This window comes from Lipophrys pholis (genome assembly GCF_963383615.2).
Source record: "Lipophrys pholis genome assembly, chromosome: 17".
NCBI lineage: Eukaryota > Metazoa > Chordata > Actinopteri > Blenniiformes > Blenniidae > Lipophrys > Lipophrys pholis.
In genome coordinates, this window is record NC_137643.1 from 23165157 (window position 1) to 23189309 (window position 24153).

Sequence of the window (24153 nt, forward strand, 5' to 3'; positions counted from 1 at the left end):
AAAAACCTTATTTATTTTCTAGATGGCCGTTCGCTGTGTTTCTTAAACAGGAAACTTTTCGTTCCTGTGTTTCTACGACTCTTCATGGAAACAAAGTTCCTGTTTAATCTCAGAACAACATGATTAAATGTTCAGTTTAAAGCTCGGAGTGGACAGACGTCAGTCAGAACGACACTCCCCACCGTTTTAGGGCAGAAAGAGGAATATTAAAGTGGCGCTGAAGACGTCCAACGTGTCATTAGGTATTGATCACTAAACCAGATGGGGAATATCGAGCCTGAAAGTGTGTCGTCGTCTGACGGAGAACAAACGGCGCCGACGTTCCTCTGACAAGAGCTGAGGTTCTGAAAGACGAGACGTGTTGTTTCTGCAGGGCAGCTGCTCTCTGATTGGACCGTCACCGTTCTCCTTCTTAAATTACTTTTTTCCTCTGCTCTTCATCTTTGATCCGGGGTCCTGACATCTTCATCAGCCTCCTCATCGTCGGGTGGAGTTTCCAGGCCGCCGCGTGTTGCTCTGCTCTCTGCTAACGAGCCGCCGGCTCTCCCCCTCGCCTTCTCTCCCCCTCGCCTTCTCTCCCCCTCGCCTTCTCTCCCCCTCGCCTTCTCTCCCCCTCGCCTTCTCTCCGATTCACATCACTCCTTTCCTCTTTGCTCTTTGCTTTCATCTCCACTTCAGTGAAAGTCGCTTCGTCTGAACGTCGTCCTGCAGAACTTTGTTCAGTCGCTTCTGGAACATCACAGAACCGTTATTCATGGTCTCACCTGTAAACTTCATCCCCGCAAGCCAAACCCTCTTCATCAAACCTGAAACATGAAGCTCATTTTACCCTCCGTGCTTTCATCTTTAAAGATCAGACGTGTCGTCATATTTTCACTTTGTGATCTGGCTTATTGGATGTTTTGTTTCCTAGTGTTCAGTGTGTGTGTGAGAGAGAGAGAGAGAGAGAGAGAGAGAGAGAGAGCGAGCGAGAGAGAGAGAGAGAGAGAGAGAGAGAGAGAACACGGCTGTGGACCATCAGTGTTCCTCCGCTTGACGTTGTGGGATTAAAAACGTTGTTTTAGGCTTTGAGGTGATTCAACAGCAAATGTCTTCCCAGCAGGTTGTGTGTTTGTTGGTTTGTTGTTTGTTTGTTGGTTCTAATGTCATTAAGTGAAGTTGCTGCTGCTGGTTGGGCTGATGTTCACACAGAGCAGTAATCTTCATGTCTGTTTGTCTCTGGGCCTTGTTGGTCTCCTGAGCTCCTGACAGTAAAAACAACATGGACACAAACATCAGAGCCCAGAAACAATGTGAGGACCTGCAGCTGAGAGTCGTCTTCTCTTCACTGTCAGAGGATTAAATCTGGACCGCAAGTTACTCAACATTACTCCTGGATTACAGATATTATCTGATTATTTTACTTTACTTGTTACTGCAGATACAAAGTAACTAGTTACTTTTTAAAGTTCCCATGTTCATAATGGTCAAACAGCTGCAATATTGTAGAGTTAGCATTAGCATTAGCCAACTGTCAGCAGGGTAAGGACTGATTCACTCGTTACGTTACGTCACTCAGAGGAGGAAGATGCTCTATAATCTGGATGTTAGGGGAGGAAGATGCTCTGTAAACTGGATTTTAGAGGAGGGAGATGCTCTGTAAACTGGATGTTAGTGGAGGAAGATGCTCTATAATCTGAATGTGAGATCAGGGAGATGCGCTATAATCTGAATGTGAGAGGAGGAAGATGCTCTATATTCTGGATTTTAGAGGAAGAAGATGCTCGGGTCAGAACAGTTAAATATCGTCGTTCAGGATTCAAGTTCATCTGGTTGGCTGGAAGGACTCTAACTGCGCCTGACTCCCCTGAATCCTCCTGACTCCCCTGAATCCTCCTGACTCCTCCTGACTCCCCTGAATCCTCCTGACTCCTCCTGACTCCCCTGACTCCTCCTGACACCCCCGACTCCACCTGACTCCTTCTGACACCTCCTGACCCCCCGACTCCTCCTGACATGTCCTGACCCCCCCGACTCCTTCTGATCCCTCCTGACTCCTCCTGACTCCTCCTGAAACCACCCGACCCCCCTGACTCCTCCTGACACCTCCTGACCCCCCCCGACTCCTCCTGACCCCCCCTGACTCCTCCTGAAACCACCCAACACCCCCGACTCCTCCTGACTCCCCCTGACTCCTCCTGACACCTCCTGATTCCTGCTGACTCCTCCTGACATGTTCTGACCCCCCCGACTCCTCCTGACTCCTCCTGAAACCACCCGACTTCTCTGACTGCTCCTGACATTTCCTGATCCCTCCCGACTCCTCCTGACTCCTCCTGACTCCTCCTGACTCCTCCTGACTCCTCCTGACTCCTCCTGACTCTTTCTGACACCTCCTGACCCCCCTGACTCCTCCTGACACCTCCCGACTCCCTCTGATTCCCCCTGACTCCCCCTGACTCCTCCCGACTCCTCCCGACTCCTTCCGACACCTCCCGACCCCCCCCCCCCCCGTTCCCTCCTGACACCTCCTGATTCCCCCTGACTCCTCCAAACACCTCCTGATTTCCCATGAGTCCTCCTGACTCCTCCTGACTTCTCCCGACCCTTCCTGACTCCTCCTGCCTCCCCCTGACTCCCCCTGTTCCTCCTGCCTCCCCCTGCCTCCCCCTGCCTCCCCCTGTTCCTCCTGACTCCTCCTGACTCCCCCTGAGTCAGGCCTCCACCTGGTCAAAGCTGGAGAGTAAATAGATTCCTCCTCGTACGGTGTCAGCACACGCCTGTAATCTATTACAGCTGCTGTGGATTACTGTTACTGCTACTGGCAGTTTAGCGGAACGTGAACTGACCAGAGTGGATTCAGCTCGGTAGCAGCCGGTTGTTCTCTGCTGTGTGTCTGTGTGTGGTTTCATTACAACAACAAACAACAGCGCCCACTGATCAACCAACATGATAACGATGGTTTTCACAGTTACTGCCGTTTCCATAGAAACTGGAATAGTTTTAGAGCATTGTACTGGAAACGATAAACCTTTGTGAAACAACAACTAAAAAACGTTTTCGCTTGGCTTGTCGTCGTCGTGGCGACTGAAGCGAACAGGTTCCCCGATGATCCGCCTCTCTTCTGCCAGTGACAACAGAAACTCCTTCAATGGTTCAGCAGCATCATCAGCTGTTTATTCCAGCAGCTAATGCTAAGCTTCCTCTTCCTGTAGCATTAGCATTAGCATTAGCTGCTCCGCAGTCCTGTTGAGATGTTTTGGATCTAAAAAGCATCAGACCCGTCAGAGAGAAGCACTTTCTGAATCTTTTCACCTGCTTGACAGGCGACAGAGCTGAGAGGACTGTTGTTGTTTCTGTGGACTTCAGCCTGACCTGCACTCGTTCTGCCCTCATTCCTTCCTCACTCCGTCCTCGTTCTGTCCTCATTCTGTCCTCATTCTGTCCTCATTCTTTTCTTGTTCCGTTCTCATTCTTTACTCGTTCCATCCTCGTTCCATCTTCATTCCCTCCTTGTTCCATCCTCATTCTGTCCTCATTCTGTCCTCACTCCGTCCTCGTTCTGTCCTCATTCTGTCCTCATTCTGTCCTCATTCTGTCCTCATTCCGTCCTTGTTTCGTCTTTGTTCTATCCTTGTTTCGTCCTCATTCCGTCCTCGGTCGCTCCTTGTTTCGTCCTTGTTCCGTCCTTGTTCCTTTCTCATTCCGTCCTCGTTCAATCTTTGTTTCGTCCTCATTCTGTCCTCGTTCAGTCCTCAATCCGTCCTCATTTCATCCACGTTCTGTCCTTGTTCTGCCCTCATTCCTTCCTCGCCCCATCCTCATTCAGTTCTCATTCCGTCCTCGTTCTGTACTCGTTCTGCACTCCTTCCGTCCTCGTTCCCAGAAAACAGATGAGGCCGGGCCTCAGCGTGGACATCAGAAGGAGGTTTCAGGTGCAGCAGGGCTCAGGAGTCAAGATTCAGCCTCATGTTGTAAACTTTACGGACCATAAATCAGATTGACTTCAGTCCACAACAAACAGACCTGAACTCTGTGTGTGTGTGTGCGCGTGCATGCGTCCGTGCGTGCGTGCGTGCATGCGTGTGTGTGTGTGTGTGTGCAGCGCTGTTGTTTTAATTTAAAACTTTCATACAGGATTTCTGTTGTGTTTTCTTTCTAAGGCAGCATCTTTGTGATTGATGAGTTCCTCTGATCCACCAGAACATTCTAACCACCTGTCTGACACCGTGTTCCTGGAGGTCTGGACTCTGGATTGATGTCTCATCACAAAGCTGAACTGTTGAGATCAGAGGCCACGTCCAGCCCAGCTTCACCGACAAAATAGTTTCATAATAACATTTAAATTTAAACTGTAAAGTTGTTCTTCACGTAGATCATGAAAATGTTTGCATCCTGGGTGTTTTTACAAACGGCCCCTGGCAGCCCGGCTCTCAGCCTGGCTCTATAGCAACCAGGTCGCTTGTTTCATGGCCGCATCATGAGATCTCAGCTCAGGTCTCAGTGTCGGGTCCAAAACTCAGAAGAAAACTGTTGAAATGAAAAATCAAGGTTTTCTCTGCCATGTTTCCCGTGTGCTCGGTGGTTTGGCAGATCGGAGCCTGTTTCAGCCCCCGGGGCCTCATGTTTGACTCCCCCGTGTTAGAAGATTAACACAACAACCGGAGAGTCGAGCAAAAGTATTTTGAAATACACGCAAAACTTGCATATAATACATTAAAAATCTCTCAAAAATAATACTTCAATTTGGCCCAAGACCAGTTTCAAGTGGTTCGACTTTCATCTTCGTCCTGTGTTTAGAGTCTTCCTCTCCGTGGGCGGTCTCTCCTCACCCCTCCACACCTCTCGTCTTACCGTCCCCTTGTTTTGGAACCGCGTCTCTCTGAAGCCCTGAACACGGCCTTTGATCATGGGACCGTCCGACCTCCTCGATTGGCTTCGCTCGCTTTGTGCTGATCAGAATTTACTAGAAAGCTTTGAGCCTCAAGACGCAGAGAGAAAAACACAGCTGGTGTTGCTGCCAGTCGTCCTCTCGTGTTCGACACATCGTGGTCCGATCAGGCAGGGACTCGCTCCACTCCACAGTCCACTATTCCTACCTACCTACCTACCTACCTACCTACCTACCTACCTACCTACCTACCTACCTACCTACCTACCTGGGCCACAGTCCACTATTCTGAAACCACTGCTCTTTATTTATCTGATTGGTTATAACATCTAAACTAATGATAATTGTACTTTTGTTATGCCTACCTACTACCTACCTACCCACCACCTACCTACCCACTACCTACCTACCCACGCCTACTTACCTACCTACCTACCCACCGCCTATTTACCTACCTACCTACCTACCTACCTACCTACCTACCTACCTACCTACCTACCTACCTACCTACCTACCTACCTACCCACCCACCGCCTACCTACCCACCGCCTATTTACCTAACCACCTACCTACCTACCGCCTACTTACCTACCCACCTACCTACGTATCTACCTACCCACCCACCACCTACCTACCCACCGCCTACCTACAGTACCTACCTACCTACCTACCTACCTACCGACCCACCGCCTATTCACCTACCTACCTACCTACCTACCTACCTACCTACCTACCTACCTACCTACCTACCTACCTACCTACCTACCTACCGACCTACCACCTACCTACCCACCACCTATTTACCATACTGCCTACCTACCCACCACCTATTTACCATACTGCCTACCTACCTACCTACCTACCTACCTACCTACCTACCTACCTACCTACCTACATACCTACCTACCCACCGCCTATTTACCTACATACCCACCCACCCAACCAGCACCTACCTACCCACCGCCTATTTACCTACCTACCTACCTACCTACCTACCTACCTACCTACCCACCACCTACCTACCCACCGTCTACCTACAGTACCTACCTACCTACCGACCTACCACCTACCTACCAACCACCTATTTACCTACCTACCGACCTACCGACCTACCACCTACCTACCCACCACCTATTTACCTACCTACCTACCTACCTACCTACCTACCTACCTACCTACCTACCTACCTACCTACCTACCTACCTACAGTACCTACCTGCCTACCTACCCACCCACCACCTACCTACCCACCGCCTACCTACCTACCTACCTACCTACCTACCTACCTACCTACCTACCTACCTACCTACCTACCTACCTACCTACCTACCTACCGACCTACCACCTACCTACCCACCACCTATTTACCATACTACCTACCTACCTACCTACCTACCTACCTACCTACCTAACTAACTATCTACCTGGGCCAGATGAGTTGATAGGTGATCCTTTGTGTTGTGGTGTCAGGTGAACACTACTAGTAAATAACTGATTCTCAAAGCAAAAAGCAGATGAGAAGCTGGACTTGGATGCAAATGAGTTTTATTCCCAACAACAGGCGAAGCTCAGAGTCTCCGACCGGTCCAAAACTGATTTTTCTTTGTGTGACATTGCCTTTTATACATTTTCTGGTTCATCTCACCACCACATACAACCACCCATTTGTATTTTGGAACACCCGTCACACATCCGGAAATAATCGTGTCCATAGAAAGTCCCGTTTGGGGGTCTCCTGCCACAATTATTGCTGTTACAGGTATTTTAATTTTTAATGGTATCTCATTTGAAGGCATCTCTGGAACTCCCCGCTCCTGTTAGGTTTCTACTCGTTTATTCCCATCATGTGGCCTATCTAACTGTTTGTCACACAACATGTGTTTTTTAACCAACAAACCACATTTCAGGGGCCTCTTCCCCCTGCAGGCTCACACCTGTTCATCCCATGGCCATTTCTGTCCTTCCAGGCCCTGCTGTCTCAACCCTATGATAATCTCTAGATTCACAAAAACACTTCATGCTTTTTATTTTCCCCAACACTACCGACCTACCTACCCACCTACTTACCTACTCACCTACTTACCTACTCACCTACCCACCTACTCACCTACCTGTCTACCCACCTACCTACCCACCTACCTACCTACCTACCTACCTGCCTACCTACCTACCTACCTACCTACCTACCTACCTACCTACCTACCTACCTACCTACCTACCTACCTACCTACCTACCTACCCACCTACCTGTCTACCCACCTACCTACCCATCTACCCACCTACCTACCTACCTACCCACCTACCCACCTACCTACCTACCTACCTACCTACCTACCTACCTACCCACCTACCCACCTACCCACCTACCCACCTACCTGTCTACCCACCTACCTACCTACCTACCTACCTACCCACCTACCCACCTACCCACCCACCATTCGTCCGCCCACCCGCAGCTCTGAGAAAACAGACACCTATCAAACCACTGCACGAGGTTCCAGACCCCCGACAGAGTGGTGCTCCAAGAAGACAGAGACCTTCAGACCACCGCATGACGTTCCAGGCCCCCGTGTTCCCTCTCAAAAAAACATCCACCATTCAGATGTTTTCCATGCAATCCTCCGCCCAGCGGGGACCAGTAAAACTCACAGAATTACATCAGAGACGGCGAGAGGGAGGAAAAATTCTTCAAGTATGAGAAAACTTTATTGCTCTCCTCCTCCTCCTCCTCTTTCTTTTTCCTCCCTCCTCTTCATCCCTCCATCTCTGCGTCTTGTCCTGCTGGTCAGTTGCTCCTTGCTTCAGAGGAAACCGCTCGTCCACTCAGGTAAGATGCTCCTTCAGCCTCTTTAATCACTTTCATTCATTCATCTGGAGGACGTCTGATGTTTTTCCTCGTGCTGCATCACTGTGTTTGGAGCTGAGAAATGTGTTATTCTTCTGAACGGAGTCTCATCTGCAGTGTTTGTGATTTCATCAGCGTTCACTCTTTCATCACGCGCACTTTGCATGTTTTCCCTGTGAATATTGTGGAAGTGTGAATATTTTTGTGTTTCTTACCGTCAGCTGTGAAAAAAACATTTAGTGATTTTTGCTTAAAATTAATTATCATATAGATGTAGCTTGTAAAACAATCATTTAATGTGATTGCATCTCTGAATGTGCAAAGATCTGTTGTTTATATTATTGAATATCAGAGTGAATTCTTGAGATATTTGGAAGTTTCTTGTGGATTTGGTCCAGTTTGTGGGTGTTTTTAATCTTCAATGACACAAACAATCAGAGAAACCAAAGAACTTAACGCAGAACTCCAATAAGAAACAACACAAAATTCATTTTGAACTCATCATCTTTCAAAATCAGAGAAGAAATAAAGTGAATTTAAAGAGCAGTCAGAAAATGTATAAAAACAGAAAACATTCCAAGAAGGATTTTTCCAGTCGTCTCAGAGTTTCATGTTTCTGATGCTGAAAGATAAACTGAATGTTTTCACTGTTTATTGGCTAAACTCTTCAGAACACGAAATTTTAAGATAAAAGATGAAGGAGGGAGGATGAAGACGGAGGATGAAGGAGGGAGGATGAAGACGGAGGATGAAGGAGGGAGGATAAAAACGGGAGGATGAAGGAAGGAGGATGAAGGAGGGAGGATGAAGGCGGAGGATGAAGGAGGGAGGATGAAGGAGGGAGGATGAAGACGGGAGGATGAAGGAAGGAGGCTGAAGGAAGGAGGCTGAAGGAAGGAGGATGAAGGAAGGAGGATGAAGGAGGGAGGATGAAGGAAGGAGGATGAAGGAAGGAGGATGAAGACGGGAGGATGAAGGAGGGAGGATGAAGGAGGGAGGATGAAGGAAGGAGGATGAAGGAAGGAGGATGAAGGAGGGAGGATGAAGGAAGGAGGATGAAGGAAGGAGGATGAAGGAAGGAGGATGAAGGAGGGAGGATGAAGGAAGGAGGATGAAGGAAGGAGGATGAAGACGGGAGGATGAAGGAGGGAGGATGAAGGAGGGAGGATGAAGGAAGGAGGATGAAGGAGGGAGGATGAAGGAAGGAGGATGAAGGAGGGAGGATGAAGGAAGGAGGATGAAGGAAGGAGGATGAAGGAGGGAGGATGAAGGAAGGAGGATGAAGGAAGGAGGATGAAGGAGGGAGGATGAAGGAAGGAGGATGAAGGAGGGAGGATGAAGGACGAAAGCTTCAACTTCTCATAAACACCAAGAAACCAACAGAACATCAACACGAGCTGAGAAAAATTATTGTTTCTGATGAATTCACTGTAAACTCAACCTCAAACAACAAATTTTCCTCCTCTGAACCTGGTTCTGCAGGTTTCCCCTCCTCTGAGTCTGGTTCCACAGGCTCCTCCTCTGATTCTGTTTCTGCTGGTTCTTCCTCCTACTCTGGTTGTACAGGTTCCTCCTCCTCTGAGTCTGGTTCTGCAGGTTCCTCCTCCTCCGAGTCTGGTTCTGCAGGTTGCCCCTCCTCTGATTCTGTTTCTGCTGGTGCCTCCTCCTCTGATTCTGTTTCTGCTGGTGCCTCCTCCTCCTCCTCTGGTTCTACAGGTTCCTCCTCCTCTCAGTCTGGTTCTGCAGGCTCCTCCTCCTCTCAGTCTGGTTCAGCAGGTTGCCCCTCCTCCGATTCTGTTTCTGCTGGTGCCTCCTCCTCTGAGTCTGGTTCTGCAGGTTCCTCCTCCTCTCAGTCTGGTTCTGCAGGTTGCCCCCCCTCTGATTCTGTTTCTGCTGGTTCTTCCTCCTCTGATTCTGTTTCTGCAGGTTCCTGCACCCCTATGTCTGTTTCTGCCAGTTCCTCCTCTGATTCTGTTTCTACAGGTTCCTCCTCTCAGTCTGGTTCTGCAGGTTCCTCCTCTAGTCTGGTTCTGCAGGTTTCTCCTCTCAGTCTGGTTCTTGAATTCTGAATTCACCTATTTTGGCTCTGTTGTCTGAGTCTGTACGGCTGCACGTCTGGTTCTGCTCCTTACCTGGTCACACTGGTTCATTAGTGGAACCGCTGTCCGTTCTCATCTGAGGGTTTCTCCTCCAGAGTGTCTGGAGGAGCTCCGTGTGTCTGAACATCTGAACATCTGAACATCGACGCGTCACAACTGAAAATGAAGGGAGAAAAAAAAGAGTGGCGAGCCGAGCAGACACTGAAGCGTCTTTGTTGGGAGAGTCTGAGGCCTCCTGAGGTCCAGCTGGAGCAGCTGCCAGACTGGTATTTACAAGAACGGACTGCTGAGGAGGAGGAGGAGGAGGAAGAGGAAGATGAGATCAGGATCTGGATCATTTTGAATCTTTCTGGATCAGTGGGGATCTTTCTGGATCTGAGTCAGCTGTTGCTCAGTAGCAGGAGGAAGTGTCTGTCCTGCTCATCTGATGGGCGTTTTGGACACTTTTATCTTTTGAAGCTCCTCCAGAGAAACATCTGTAGATGTTGCAGGAATGTGATTTTAATTCTTTTAAGATCACAAACATGAAGGTTTGGAGGTTTTTATTATGTAAACACGCGACGAACAGGCTTCTAGTTTATCCAGCGTTCGAACGTCCACGTCTGAATTCGATTCTCTCTTCGAGGGTTCTTTAGAGGATGCTAACAGACGGTGAGCAGCGCTTATTCAACGTTAGCATTAGCATTAGCTTGAACCAAAGTACTTAGCTGATGGTCATGCTAGCAGTTTATTTTGCGAGATTGACGGAGGTGAAATGTTGTTAGCTTCGCCAATGAAAGTTGGAGTGACGGTTTTGTTTTCGTTTGCGTGTATTTATTGGTTTGTGTGAATGTATGTTGCCAACTTTTCGCAAAAACTGTTGACCCCAACATTTTCAGAGATGATTTGCGTTCATCTCAAGATGGTTTCATAAATATTTGAGAGTGATTGGGTCAAAGGTCAAGATCTAGGTCACGAAAAATTCCAAAATATATTATATATATATATATATATATATATATTTGTCATAATGCGGTCAGTTTTTAAAAGTTCCTCCACCAGAATCCACACGGAGAAAACCAAAATATTTAGACCCCGGTTTTAGTTGTTGATGTACATCTCTAATACGTTGTCGATACCTTTATGAAGGAAATTCCTCATTACACTCATACAAACACGTATTTCCAGCATTTAAAATTTGCATAACATACCAGGCTTGTTGGCATCTTCGCGTTGTTCATCCCATGTTTGTTCATCAGTGTCAAATGGAGGGAGTGGTGTGGTGGATCAAATAACCTTGTAATCCTTTGGTTTCTATGGTGACAAATATGGCGTTGACGACACGCTCATAAGCTGCTAACGGCTAACAGACTCATTAACTTCTAATGGCTAATGGATTCGTAAACTGCTAAAGGCTAACATGTAAGTTGCTCATGGGCTCCTAAGCTGCTAACGGTTAACGGACTCTTAAACTGCTAACAGCTAATGGACTCATTTGCTGCTAACGGAATTGTAAACTGCTAGCTGCTAATGGTCTCGTAAACTGCTAACATCTAATGGACTCGTAAAATGCTAATGGTTAACAGACTCTCAAGCTGCTAACAGACTCATAAACCACTAACGGCTAATGGACTCGTAAAATGCTAATAGCTAACAGACTCTCAAGCTGCTAATGGACTCGTAACGGCCGCAGTCGCAGCGCAATACGGCCAAAGCAGAATTTGCTAAGGAGATACGAGACGAGTAACTATGTGACTGTGTCTCTTGAGGAGGACGAAGCTGAGAGGACGTAGACGACATCGGCCAGCAGCTCCGTCAGGTGGCAGCTCTGTCAGAACTTCACCTGCTGCTTCTCCAGAAACCTCCTGGATAGAACCCCTTGGACCGCTCCGGAGCACGAGACCCGGTCGGAGTCCAGCGATGGTTCCCGTCATCACTCCGCTGCTCCTCGCCCTCCTGCTGCCCCGCCCGGCCCTACCCAGCCCATCAGCCTCCACAGGGTTAGAGCTCAGAGGTCAAAGGTCACCCAGAGACACCCAGCAGAACTCCATCAAGGTGACTCATTTTGGGGCTCAGCACTTTAGTTACATTATCGACCAGTTATTACATTTTGGGTTTTATGACACCATATTTTATTACAGCTCGGGTCATTGTTACATTTTGGGTCGTTGTTATGTATCAGGCTCTTACGGCAAATTTTTAAATCATTTGAACAACTTAAACAGGAATTTAATTGACCAAATAATGATTTCTATAGATACTTACAGTTGAGACATTACCTTCAGAAACATGACGAAAGGGAAAGAATAAGCAAAGAACCAACCAAAGTTGAAGAATTGTTCATGTTATTTACAGACGATGGCTCAAAAAAGGACTTATTTCAAAACTATATAAAGAACTACAATATGAATCCAATGATAATAATATAGATGTTAAGGAAAGATGGGAGCTGCAAGCAAATGTTATAATAACTGATGATGACTGGGAAGAGACATTCTGATCTGGACACAAATTAACCAACAGTCCAACATTGTGGGAGTTCGAGTGGAAAGTGACGATGCACTACTTTAATCTACCACCTCAAAATATAGTACAACACCAGAATTATTTTGGAGGAATTGTGGGATGGTGGGTGACTTCACGCACATACTCTGGGATCGCCCAGTGATCATAGACTTTTGGAAATCAGTGAAACCTGGCGCAGTAAAAACTGTTGTTTTTATGGAAAAAACTACTGCAAGACTGCAACTGAAACTAGAGAAATTTGAGAGAAGATGGAAACCAAAATTTCTTTTCTTTTCTTTTCTTTTCTTTTCTTTTCTTTTCTTGCTATTCTATATTTTAATGTATTTGGTTGCCAACATCTGTTTGAGTTTTGTAATTACACTCTTCTATTCTGTTTGACTATTTGAGAAAAGTCAGAACTCAGTGAACGTCTATGATGTCAGTTTAAAATATATGTGATTGTGACGTTGGATTTATCTCTAACTTTACTGATAGGTTGTATGTAGCAGTATAGGTAATGGGATTTCTATTGTGTTGATTATAAATTGATTTTTATAGTACATCTTCATTTGTTTATATTGACTATATAAAAACTGAAAAAAATATCTATATATACTATATATCGAACATTCCACAGAGATGTTCTCAGATGTGAGGAGAAGAGAGCATAGAATACCCCGGACTAAAGCTCTGTGTCTGTGTTTCCTGTGTTCAGGTGATCATTTCAGAAGGTTGCTCCTCTGCAGGAGACTCTTCTGATTCCAGCCAAGCAGGTAAAGATCCGTCTGCAGAATAGTCCTGATGTGAGGTTTGTGCTGTGAGTCTGGACGTCAGCTGCTCGCTGCTGCTCCTCACAGGTAAAGAGATCGACCTTTCACCCGGATCTCCCCTGGTCCTCACGCACAAGATCAAGCTGGTCCAGTCCGGTCCGGGGTCCGGGTCCGGGTCCGGGCCATGTGGCTGTGAGGCCGACTTTGCCGCCCTCCGAGAGCGTGTGGAGAATCTGGAGCGGGAGGTGTCGGCGCTGAGGGAGAAATGTGGAGGACCTGAAGGAAACTGCTGCACCTCCAAGGAGAGCAAAGGTGAATTTGCTGCCGGCAGATGAAACCTTTCTATGACTGTTCAGGAGGAAACGTTTGTACGACTGTTCAGGAGGTACTCAGCCTCCATTGTGGATTTACGAGATTTTTAACACGTAAAACCTTTAAAAGGAGTTTAAAAACTCAATGCAGTGAGAGTTTCAGCTGGTGGAGACCGAAAACAGATAAATGAAGGAAAACATTCAACCCAGACTGTAAAAACACTGTGTTGCTCTGCAGCTGATTGTTCCAACAGCAAACATGAGGACAGAAAGTAACAAACTCAAATCAGAAATCAGATGAAACATTGAAAAGACATCAAATAAACATTTAAAGATGACCAGCATGAGATTGGAGATGTTCAGGATCGTCCAAGGTGAATCGTTTTCTCTTATCGTCTTCGTCTTTTCAGGCGCCGGCTGCTCCATCAAACCGGATCCTGGCGATTGTCCGAACGAGTGCAGCGACCAGGGCCGCTGCGTGGACAGCCGCTGCGTCTGCTTCCCTGGGTTCACTGGGCCGGACTGCAGCGAGTCCAACTGCCCCGGGAACTGCAACAACAGGGGGCGCTGCGTGAACGGACAGTGCCTGTGTGACCCCGGCTTCATCGGCGACGACTGCTCCTCGACCACCTGCCCTGACAGCTGCGGAGCTCACGGCCGCTGTGTGGACGGCAGGTGTGTGTGTGATGCCGGGTTCTCGGGTCCCAGCTGCTCGGACGAGTCCTGCCCCGGGAACTGCAACAGAAGGGGGCGCTGCGTCAACGGTCATTGCGTCTGCAACCCCGGATTCACCGGACCCAACTGCTCAACCAAGGCCTGTCCAGATAACTGCAACGACCGCGGCCGCTGCATTAACGGTAAATGTGTGTGCGATAGCGGGTTCTCCGGCGCCGACTGCTCCGACGAGTCCTGCCCTGGGAACTGCAACAACAGGGGGCGCTGCGTTAACGGGCAGTGTGTCTGCAAGGATGGGTTCATCGGAGCCGACTGCTCCGAACAAACGTGTCCAGATAACTGCAACGACCGCGGCCGCTGCGTTAACGGTAAATGTGTGTGCGATAGCGGGTTCTCCGGGGCCGACTGCTCCGACAAGTCCTGCCCTGGGAACTGCAACAACAGGGGGCGCTGCATTAACGGGCAGTGTGTCTGCAAGAATGGGTTCATCGGAGCCGACTGCTCCGAACAAACGTGTCCAGATAACTGCAACGACCGCGGCCGCTGCGTTAACGGTAAATGTGTGTGCGATAGCGGGTTCTCCGGGGCCGACTGCTCCGACGAGTCCTGCCCCGGGAACTGCAACAACAGGGGGCGCTGCGTTAACGGGCAGTGCGTCTGCGATGACGGGTTCACCGGAAAGGACTGCTCGGAGAAAGCTTGTCCGAACAACTGCAGCAACCGCGGGAAGTGTGAGAACGGGAAGTGTGTCTGCGAGGTTGGGTTCTCCGGACCGGACTGCGCATCTAGAGGCTGTCCCAACAACTGCAACGGGAGGGGGCGCTGCATCAAGGGGAGCTGCGTGTGCCGGCGGAGCTTCACTGGACCAGACTGCAGCCAGTGTCAGGACGGGAGGACCGGACCCAACTGTGACACCGGTGAGTCAGAAAGACCCAAAACACCACAAAGGCTTCAGATCTTTGTTTTTCTCATACAGCTTTGATTAGAACAATAACAAGCAAAAACACAATAACTTTCATAATTTCTGCTGATGATACTTCAATGTACGATACATCCAAAAATCTCTTTCGCCACTGAGTCATTGAGATATCATACGGAAGCTTCCGCTGGTGGACTACGATGATCTTGGCTGCAGCTTCCTCCGTGAGGGAAAGACGACGATCATCACGTAGTGGGTGTTCAGCAGGCAGTGTCCTTCCATTTAGACCTGAAAGAGTATAAGGCCCCGTTACACCTGGACAGGTGGGGACCGGAGAGGACAGGTCTCCTGTTCATCCCAAGAAAAAGCAAAGAGTACATTTGAATTGAAGAAAAGAAAATCATGTAACTTTTTTTCCTTCTGATGAATTCAAGATAAACTCAGCAGTTTGACTCAGTTTCTTTCCAGGAAGGATTCTTCTTTTGGCTTGGATGACTTTATTTCCACGTTTCTATTTGCTTTAACTTGCACGTTCCCATCTTGCCTCCTGAAACTCACTCCTGCCTCCACCCTGATGCTACTGGAGGGTGCTGTGTGTCAATGTTTCAACCTTTCACACACTCCTGCCTCAACCTTGATGGTGTCATTAGCACCGCAGCCACTGGAGGGTGCTGTTTCTCTTTCATCTGTGTGACGTTTCAAACGGACGTGGTGTTTGAACCTTTGTCTCTCAGCAGCAGCGCAGCTTTTGTTTTGCTTCCGTCGGTGTGGTGTGAGAGCAGAGCTCTGGATCCAGATGCTCTGGTGTTTTCTCTTCATCCAGGACGATTCAAACACGCGACAGCAGACAGATTCTCATGACTCATTCTTCATGTATTTCACTGATCTCAGTGTTTCTCCAAACCTTAACTTCATTAAACACAATGTTTGAGCTGCTTCTCACCGTCTGCATTCCTGTTCCCACTGGCGGTGGTTGTTTTAGTTGTTGTTGTTTCTGCTGTTGTCATTGTGACTTCTGCTGCTGTTGTTTTGGTTGTTGTTGTAGTTGCGGTTTTTGCTGTTGTTACTGCTGTCTCTTTGTTATCATTGTTGTTGTTGTTGTTGTTGTTGTTGTTGTGGTGGTGGTGGTGGTGGTTGTTGTGGCTGTGGTTGTGGTTGTGGTTGTGGTTGTGGTTGTGGTTGTGGTTGTTGTGGTTGTGGTTGTGGTTGTGGTTGTGGTTGTGGTTGTGGTTGTGGTTGTGGTTGTGGCTGCGGTTGTGGCTGCGGTTGTAGTTGTTAGGGTTTTGTTGTTATTAGCAGTGTTTATACAATTTTTCGTCGTTCAGGATGTTTTTGTTGATGCAAGCTACGATCTTGTGAACGACGTTGGACTTTTGTTGTTTCTGGTGTAACTTCAAGCGGTTTTGTTTGCAGGGTTGTTGTTGATGTTGCTTGTAATGCTTTGTTGTTGATAGCATGGTTGTTTGTGTTGTGGTTTGTGTTGTTAAGGAGCTGCTGTGACACCGTTGAGGAAATATTTTCATTATGAGGCCGAAATCCAGAAACTCTCCCAACCGCTGACTCATGGTGTTTGTGCGTGTGTGCGTGCGTGCTAACGATTCTCTTTCTGTGAAGAAAAAGAGTCAGAAATCAATTTTCCACAATACTTTTTCTTTTTTAGTGTCTCTGATCCTCATCAACAAGAAAGTAAAACTAAGTACCATTCATGTTTAAAAATTAGTTGTTGTCATTACATTTAAACATCCATCCATCCATCCATCCATCCATCCATCCATCCATCCTTTTTCTCACTTAAGGGGTCTTGTGGCAGTATGGAGAGCTAAGAAATCCAAGCATCTCTGTCCCCTGCAACTTCCTCCAGCTCTTCTGGAGGAACTCCGAGGCACTCCCAGACCAAGCCAGAGATATAGAGGCCGTTTTCCAATTCTTAGAACGCCAGTGTGTACTCGCATACGTCATGAGTAACTACTTGCAGGGCGGCCCGTGGAAGTGCGGATCCCCTCCTCTATCTCTTGGCAAATGCATTATGGGTCATTTGTCTTCCCAAGCCTACACAGGTCCAGTGTCGATGCATCCTCGATAAAGTGGGCAGAGCGAAAATACATCCGGGTATTCCATGCGTACTCGGTGAGAAAAGGCCTTAGTATTGGGTCAGTACTTGGTCTCCCACTAATGTACTGTTTCACGGGTACATGGCCTATCTCTCCAGAGTCCTGGGCTGACCTCGGCGCTTCTTTCCAGTTGGACTTGCCTGGTAGCCCTCTAAAGGGAGGCCACCAGGGGGCATCCTAATCAGATGAAACACCTCAACTGGCTCCTCTCAATGCAGCGGAGCAGCAGTTTGACTTTGAGTCTCTCCTGGATGCCTGAGCTTCTCACTCTGTTATGAAGAGTGACGCCTCCACCCCACAGAGAAAACTCATTTTCGGTACTTGTACCTGTGATCTCATTCTTTTGTTCATGACCCAGAGTTCATGACCACTGGCGAAGGGGATGTTGACCGACCGTTAATCGGGAGCTTGGCTTTATAGCTCAGCTCCCACTTCACCACAACGGTCCAGTACAGTGACTGCATTACTGTAGCCACCTGTCTGAACCTGTGGCTGATCTCACAATCCCTCATCCCATCATTCACGATAAAAACCCTGAGATACTTAAACTCCTCCACCTTGGGAAGGTCCAACCCCCCTACCTGGAGAGGGCATGCTATCCTTTTCCATGAGAAGACCATGGACTCAGATTTGGAGGTGCTGGTCCGCATCCCAACCGCTTCACATGCAGCTGTGAACCGTTCCAGTGAGCGCTGGAGGCTCTCATGCGCCGCCGCCAGAAGGACAACGTCATCTGCAAGGAGCAGAAGCATCACCCTCCGGCCCCCCCACATGATGCCCTCCTGCACCTGGCTGCGCCTTGACACCCTGTCCATGAATATCATGAACAAAAGGGGTGACAAGGCAGAGCCCTGGCGGAGTCCAATGCCCACCATGAAGTCTGTCTTAATGCCAATATACGGACGCAGCTCCTACACTGGGAGTACAAAACCGGATTGCCCGCAGCAGTGGTGCTCCATACTCTCTTAGCACCTCCCACGAGACATCTCGAGGGACACGATCAATAATCATGGATTGGCAAACTCCCATGCCCTTTTAATAATCTATGAGAGTGGGAAGAGCTGCTCCGTTGTTCCACGGCCAGGATGGAATCCGCATTGCTCCTCCTTTACCTGAGGTTCGACTATCGGTCGGACTCTCTTTTCAAGTACCCCCCCATAGACTTACCCAGGGAGGCTGAGAAGTGTGATGCCCCGATAATTGGCACATGGGGACCACCACCACGGTCTGCCAGTCAGATGGTACTGTACCCGAGGTCCATGCGATCCTGTAGAGGCATATTAACCAGGACAGCCCCACAATATCCAGGGCAGCTCAAGGTGTATCTCGTCCACTCCAGGGGCCTTGCCACCAAGGAGTTCTTTGACCACCCTGGTGACTTCCACCAGGGAAATGGACAAGTCCTCACCGGAGATCTCAGGCCCCGCCTCCTGTAAGGAAAGCATGTCCAGTTGGTTCAGTAAATCTTCAAGTGTTCCTTTCACAAGTGGAGGATGTGCTCATTGGTGGTCAGAAGATGTCCATTCTTGCTGTGCACAATGTGAGATCGACCCCTCCGACCCCTCCTGAGCATCCAAATGGTGCCCCAAAACCTCTTTGAGGCCAACCAAAAAGGCCTCTCTGTGGCCTCACTGAACTCCTCCCATTCTGCAGACTCTGCTTCCGCAAACGCTGCAGCTGCAGCCCTCTTCGCCTGCCGATACCTGTCTGCCGAGTCCAGTTCCCCTGAGCTAACCAGGTTCTAAAGGCCTCCTTCTTCAGCTTGATAGCTTTCCGGACCACTGGTGTTCATCAGTGTGTCCTTGGGTTTCTGTCATGTCAGGCACCGACGAACTTCCGGCCACAGCTGCACATATCCGCCTCCACAATGGAGGTGTTGCTCATTCACTGTGCGTTTGGGTCTGCCAGGTCTGGCCCACAGTCTTCCCTGCCACCTGCTCCAACTCACCGCCAGGTGGTGGTCAGTTGACGGCTCTTCACCGCTCTTCACTCGAGTGCCCAGAGGCCTGTACTATGACACTGGATTTTCTCTTTTGGAGATAACTTCAAGGACTAACCGTACTACAACGCTCATTCACTTCTCACTGGGCTCAATCACCCCCGCAACTTAAGCTGAATGACTAACCTGCTCCAGAGCAGGTTACGTTCTCGATAAGATGACAGTGAGTGCTTCACCTCCTGACCAATCAGATCTCTTGGAAAATGACCTGCCCATTTTTAATGATCAAAAAAGTGCACCTCTGTGTTTCAGTCACTTTCGTGTTTCAAACCATTTCCTCCATGTTTTAGGCAGTGTCCTCTTTTTTGAGTCAGTTTCTCAGTGTTTCAGTTTCCTCTGTGTTTCAGTCAGTTAATCTTTATTCAGTATTCTCTGTGTTTCAATGAATTTCCTCTGTTTCTCAGACCATTTCCTATGCGTTTCAGTCAGGTTCCTCTGTGTTTCAGTCAGTTTCTCTGTGTTTCAGTCATGTCGGGAGTTTCTCAGCTGAGTCCCCAGGATGTCACAGAGACGTCGGTCAAGCTGGTCTGGACGCCGCCTGCCGTTCTGTACGACACTTATCAAATTACCTTCACGAGCCAGGTAAGTTCGTCTGCGCTTCAGACTGTGTCACTAGATTTTATCCACGCTTCACTGTCATGACTGGAAACGCTCCTGTTGCTCTGTATTGACAGGAAACGCTACTGTTGCCCTGACATGACAGTCAATGCTGCTGTTGCTCTGCAGTGACTGGAAACGTTCCTGTTGCTCTGTCGTGACAGGAAACGCTGCTGTTGCTCTCTATTGACAGGAAACACTCCTGTTGCTCTGTCGTGACAGGAAACGCTGCTGTTGCTCTCTATTGACAGGAAACACTCCTGTTGCTCTGTCGTGACAGGAAACGCTGCTGTTGCTCTGTATTGACAATAAACGCTGCTGTTGCTCTGCAGTGACTGGAAACGCCCCTGTTGCTCTGTAATGATAGTAGAAACACAGTAGAAAACGTTCCTCTTGTTACTCAGGTTTGTTCGTCACCGTAAATTTTTAAGATTTACCAGCTTTCTACTGTATTGACTTTAAACTTTCCCATATTTCTTTGCTATAGCTATAAGAATAATTTACAAGCTCCAGAAAATGAGTTAATCAAATCAAAAGAAGCACAAGGAGACCTGGAAGACCTGGAGGACCTGGAGAACCTGAGGGGTACAGGTCTGAACCAGGTCCTGTTCTCACGATCTTCAGTCAGTTTGAAAAGAGTCAGTAGAGAAAATGAAATCTGCAGGCGAGTCGTAAAAACAAGCGTCGACCTGAAATGACTCGATGGTCCGACTGGTTTAGAACTCAAACCGACGTCTGAACCTTACAAAGTGTTTCTGTGTCTTCGGACCGTTTGAGCCTCAGTGAGTCTCTGAAGCTCGTTCAGACGAGTGAAGCAAACTGATCAGAAGTCACGTCGAGAGGCCGGCGTGGCGACGAGTGAAAACAAAAACCACCAAAGAAGAACTGCGTTTCATCATGAAGATACCAGCAAAAATCATTTCCTGTGTGTATTCTCCTAGTGTCACAACTTTATTTAATTTCCTCTACGGAGCTTTTAATTGTGACGTGTGCGTGAGTGAGTGTGTGTGTGTGTGTGTGTGTGTGTGTGTGTGTGTGTGTGTGTGTGTGTGTGTGTGTGTGTGTGTGTGTGTGTGTGTGTGTGTGTGTGTGTGTGTGTGTGTGTGTGTGTGTGTGTGTGTGTGTGTGTGTGTGTGTGTGTGTGTGTGTGTGTGTGGTCTTATAGCCTTGACTTCAGGCATGTGCGATTAATCTGCAACATTAAAGAAAAGGGAGATTACTGATTGTGTTGGTATTTGAGTTCTCACACACACACACACACACACACACACACACACACACACACACACACACACACACACACACACACACACACACACACACACACACACACACACACACACACACGCACGCACGCACAATAATCCAATGATGTCATCAAGGGAGTGGGACCGAACTGTTTTTTGAATACAAAGAGAGAAACATGATGATGATGATGATGATGATGATGATGATGATGATGACGATGATGATGAGGAGGAGGAGGAGGAGGATGTTGACGACCCTCTCATGCCGTTCAATAAAGTCAGCTTGCTGAAAACAAACAGAGTTCAGAGACAGTGCAGGCGAACAGGGAAAACTCCAGAGGTCCAGAAGAAGATGCAGATGTGGGGGATGGATGCTTGTTGGTATGGAAACCTGTAAACACGGCAAAAACATGGCTGCTGCCAATGATGACATCACTGCTCACCACAGCTGCTGCACAGAGAGAGACGGAGAGATGGAGAGTGGAGAAATGGAGGATGGAGAGATGGAGGATGGAGGGATGGAAGACAGAGAGATGGGGGACGGAGGGATGAGGATGATAGCAGGGGGATGGAGAGATGGAGGATGAGAGATGGACGATGGGGTGATAGGGGATGGAGAAATGGAGGATGGAAGACAGTCCTGCAGCCACTCAGCGGAGCAATGACCAGCACAAGCCGAGCTTCTCAGAACTAAATCTAAAATTGAAAAACATTGAAATTGTGATGAGAACTATTTACTGAAATGTATAAGAAAGATGGAATCAGACCAAACTCCTGCAGCAGGAGTTCACGTTACAGTGACCTCTAGTGGGCAAAGTGATCGTGAAGCAGCTGTGTGGTGTTTAACCGTTCAAGGTTATTTAGTCTTTCTTCATTAAAATGTTGCTGTGATCATCTGATGAAGGAATGAACGAGCCAACGGCTCCAACTGAAGTCAAGAATCCCTGTCTGGTTCTCATCTCGTCGCTCTGGTCTCCCTCATCTATCCCAAAAACTCTACTTCCAGAAATGTTTCTATGTTTTCATGTGTGTTGTTTTTCAACCCTCATACTAAATAAATACATGTTGTCTACTTATTAGTTCATATGACATTAGTTTAAATCCTTCAGTGTTTGGGTTTCCTATATGTCCCTGAATGCCCCACGTACTGGGTCTTTTTTTAGGACCTTATTTCATGATGTCACCATCATTGACGTGGAAATGGGTGAGAGCGTTTTTGACACCAGGACACCAGCAGATCCGTCACCCGGCAACCAGAAGTAGCCACTAGAATAGCAACCAATGTAGCAACTAGATAGCAACCAGCATAGCAACCAGCATAGCAACCGGCAGACTCCCATGATCAAACTTGATGCACTGACGAGATTGGCCAGCAGAGGGCACCAACAGCTCCACTGCACAGCTCCGGAAAATAACCTCACGTCCTCACGAGAAACAGCTGCGTCCACGTGACCAGTGTTGCCACGGTTACCTTGAAAAAGTAATCTGATTACTAGTTTCTCCTTTAAATATAATTTAGTTACTTTACTGATTACTTGTTTTAATGGTGACTAAGTTAGATTACAAGTAACTTTTTAGTTACCTTCAACAGATGCAGACACCGCCCCACCGTCTCAAAATATAAAGTAAAACTTGTTTTGCCACAAAGTGAGTTCTTCCCCTGCCTGACCTCCTGCTGATACATGTTTAACCTCTGACCTTCATTCTTTGTTGTATTTATATCTGAGTCACAGTTTTATTATCACATTTTTACTGTTACTGTTATTTATTTACCCGGTGACGTAGTTGTAGTCTGTTGTTGCATTATTTATCTATTTATGTATTTCTATATATGAACTATCTGCTCTATATGACCTTTTAATTACCCCCCTCCGGAACAAATAAAGTATTTGATTGATTGATTGATTGATTGATTGACTGATTGACTGATTGATTGACTGATTGACTGATTGATTGATTGATTGATTGATTGATTGATTGATTGATTGATTGATTGAAAAAGAAAACAATTACAAAAACAGTTCAACATCTCTGCAGTTGCGTTATTGTTGCATTGATATGGTTTAGTGTTGACATTTCTGGGTTCCAATTCTTTTGTGACACCTGTTGATCTGTGATTGGCTGAGAGTGGAGAGGGGGCGGGTCAGGTCGGACTGCACGCAACGAGCATGCGTGTCAGTTTTCTAGTGGAAAGGAGTAGCAGCCGGTTCAGTTTAATAATAAAGCCGCTTTACAGACAAGAAAGTCCTCCTGTTGGATGCTACAACAGTAAAGCACAGTGACTTGGAGAAGTAAGTTTAATCTGATTACTGTTTTGGAAATAGTAACGCGTTAGATTACTTGTTACCAGGGGCGACTGGTCATTGGGGGCCATGGGGGCTGAGCGCCACCCAGTGTCATCAGAAAGGACTGCATGTAAAGTATGCTATTAATTCTTTAAGAATATCTACAGTATTTTCTTGTCTGAATAAATCTTCCTCCTATATAGCCCATAAGTACTATGTGAGGACTGTCCTCCCTGGTTCTTGGTCTCCTCTTGCGGTTACATTACATTACATTAGTGTAGCTCGCCCCTCTCTCACCATGCAGTGTGTATTACATTAGTGTAGCTCGCCCCTCTCTCACCATGCAGTGTGTATTACATTAGTGTAGCTCGCCCCTGTCTCACCGTGCAGTGTGTATTACATTAGTGTAGCTCGCCCCTCTCTCACCATGCAGTGTGTATTACATTAGTGTAGCTCGCCCCTCTCTCACCATGCAGTGTGTATTACATTAGTGTAGCTCGCCCCTCTCTCACCGTGCAGTGTGTATTACATTAGTGTAGCTCGCCCCTCTCTCACCATGCAGTGTGTATTACATTAGTGTAGCTTGCCCCTCTCTCACCATGCAGTGTGTATTGCATTAGTGTAGCTCGCCCCTCTCTCACCATGCAGTGTGTATTGCATTAGTGTAGCTCGCCCCTCTCTCACCATGCAGTGTGTATTGGATGCAGTAAAGTGTTCATGCTCAGGCTGTGGCTCCGTTCATTCAGTTCACGTGATTTTAATTCCTCATGGGGCTTGAAGCCCGAAGCCCCACTAACAACGTCATTAGATGCTCAGAGCTGATTGGCTGGTGCTGATTGAGGCGGAGCTTCACAGAACCGGAGCGAGTCGTCATTAATACCAGCTTGTTAGCAGCTAAAGCTAACAAACAGTTAAGAATCAAAATATATTAGTTTGATTAT

The 24153-nt window shown here is 47.6% G+C and overlaps 1 protein-coding gene across 2 annotated transcripts in view; it reads left to right on the plus strand.

Annotated features, from left to right (window-relative positions):
* Positions 1 to 7638: 7638 nt before the first annotated feature.
* Positions 7639 to 24153, plus strand: part of LOC308123072 (tenascin-R-like) — a 36406-nt gene continuing 19891 nt past the window's right edge. The window contains exons 1-6 of one of the 2 annotated variants that reach the window (XM_080485331.1): positions 7639 to 7697; positions 11563 to 11848; positions 13014 to 13071; positions 13156 to 13380; positions 13790 to 14971; positions 19550 to 19665. In XM_080485331.1, the coding sequence (XP_080341457.1) occupies positions 11714 to 11848; positions 13014 to 13071; positions 13156 to 13380; positions 13790 to 14971; positions 19550 to 19665 (1716 nt within the window). In that variant the 5' untranslated portion in view covers positions 7639 to 7697; positions 11563 to 11713. The remainder of the gene's footprint in view (positions 7698 to 11562; positions 11849 to 13013; positions 13072 to 13155; positions 13381 to 13789; positions 14972 to 19549; positions 19666 to 24153) is intronic. The other variant, XM_080485330.1, reaches the window with a different exon arrangement.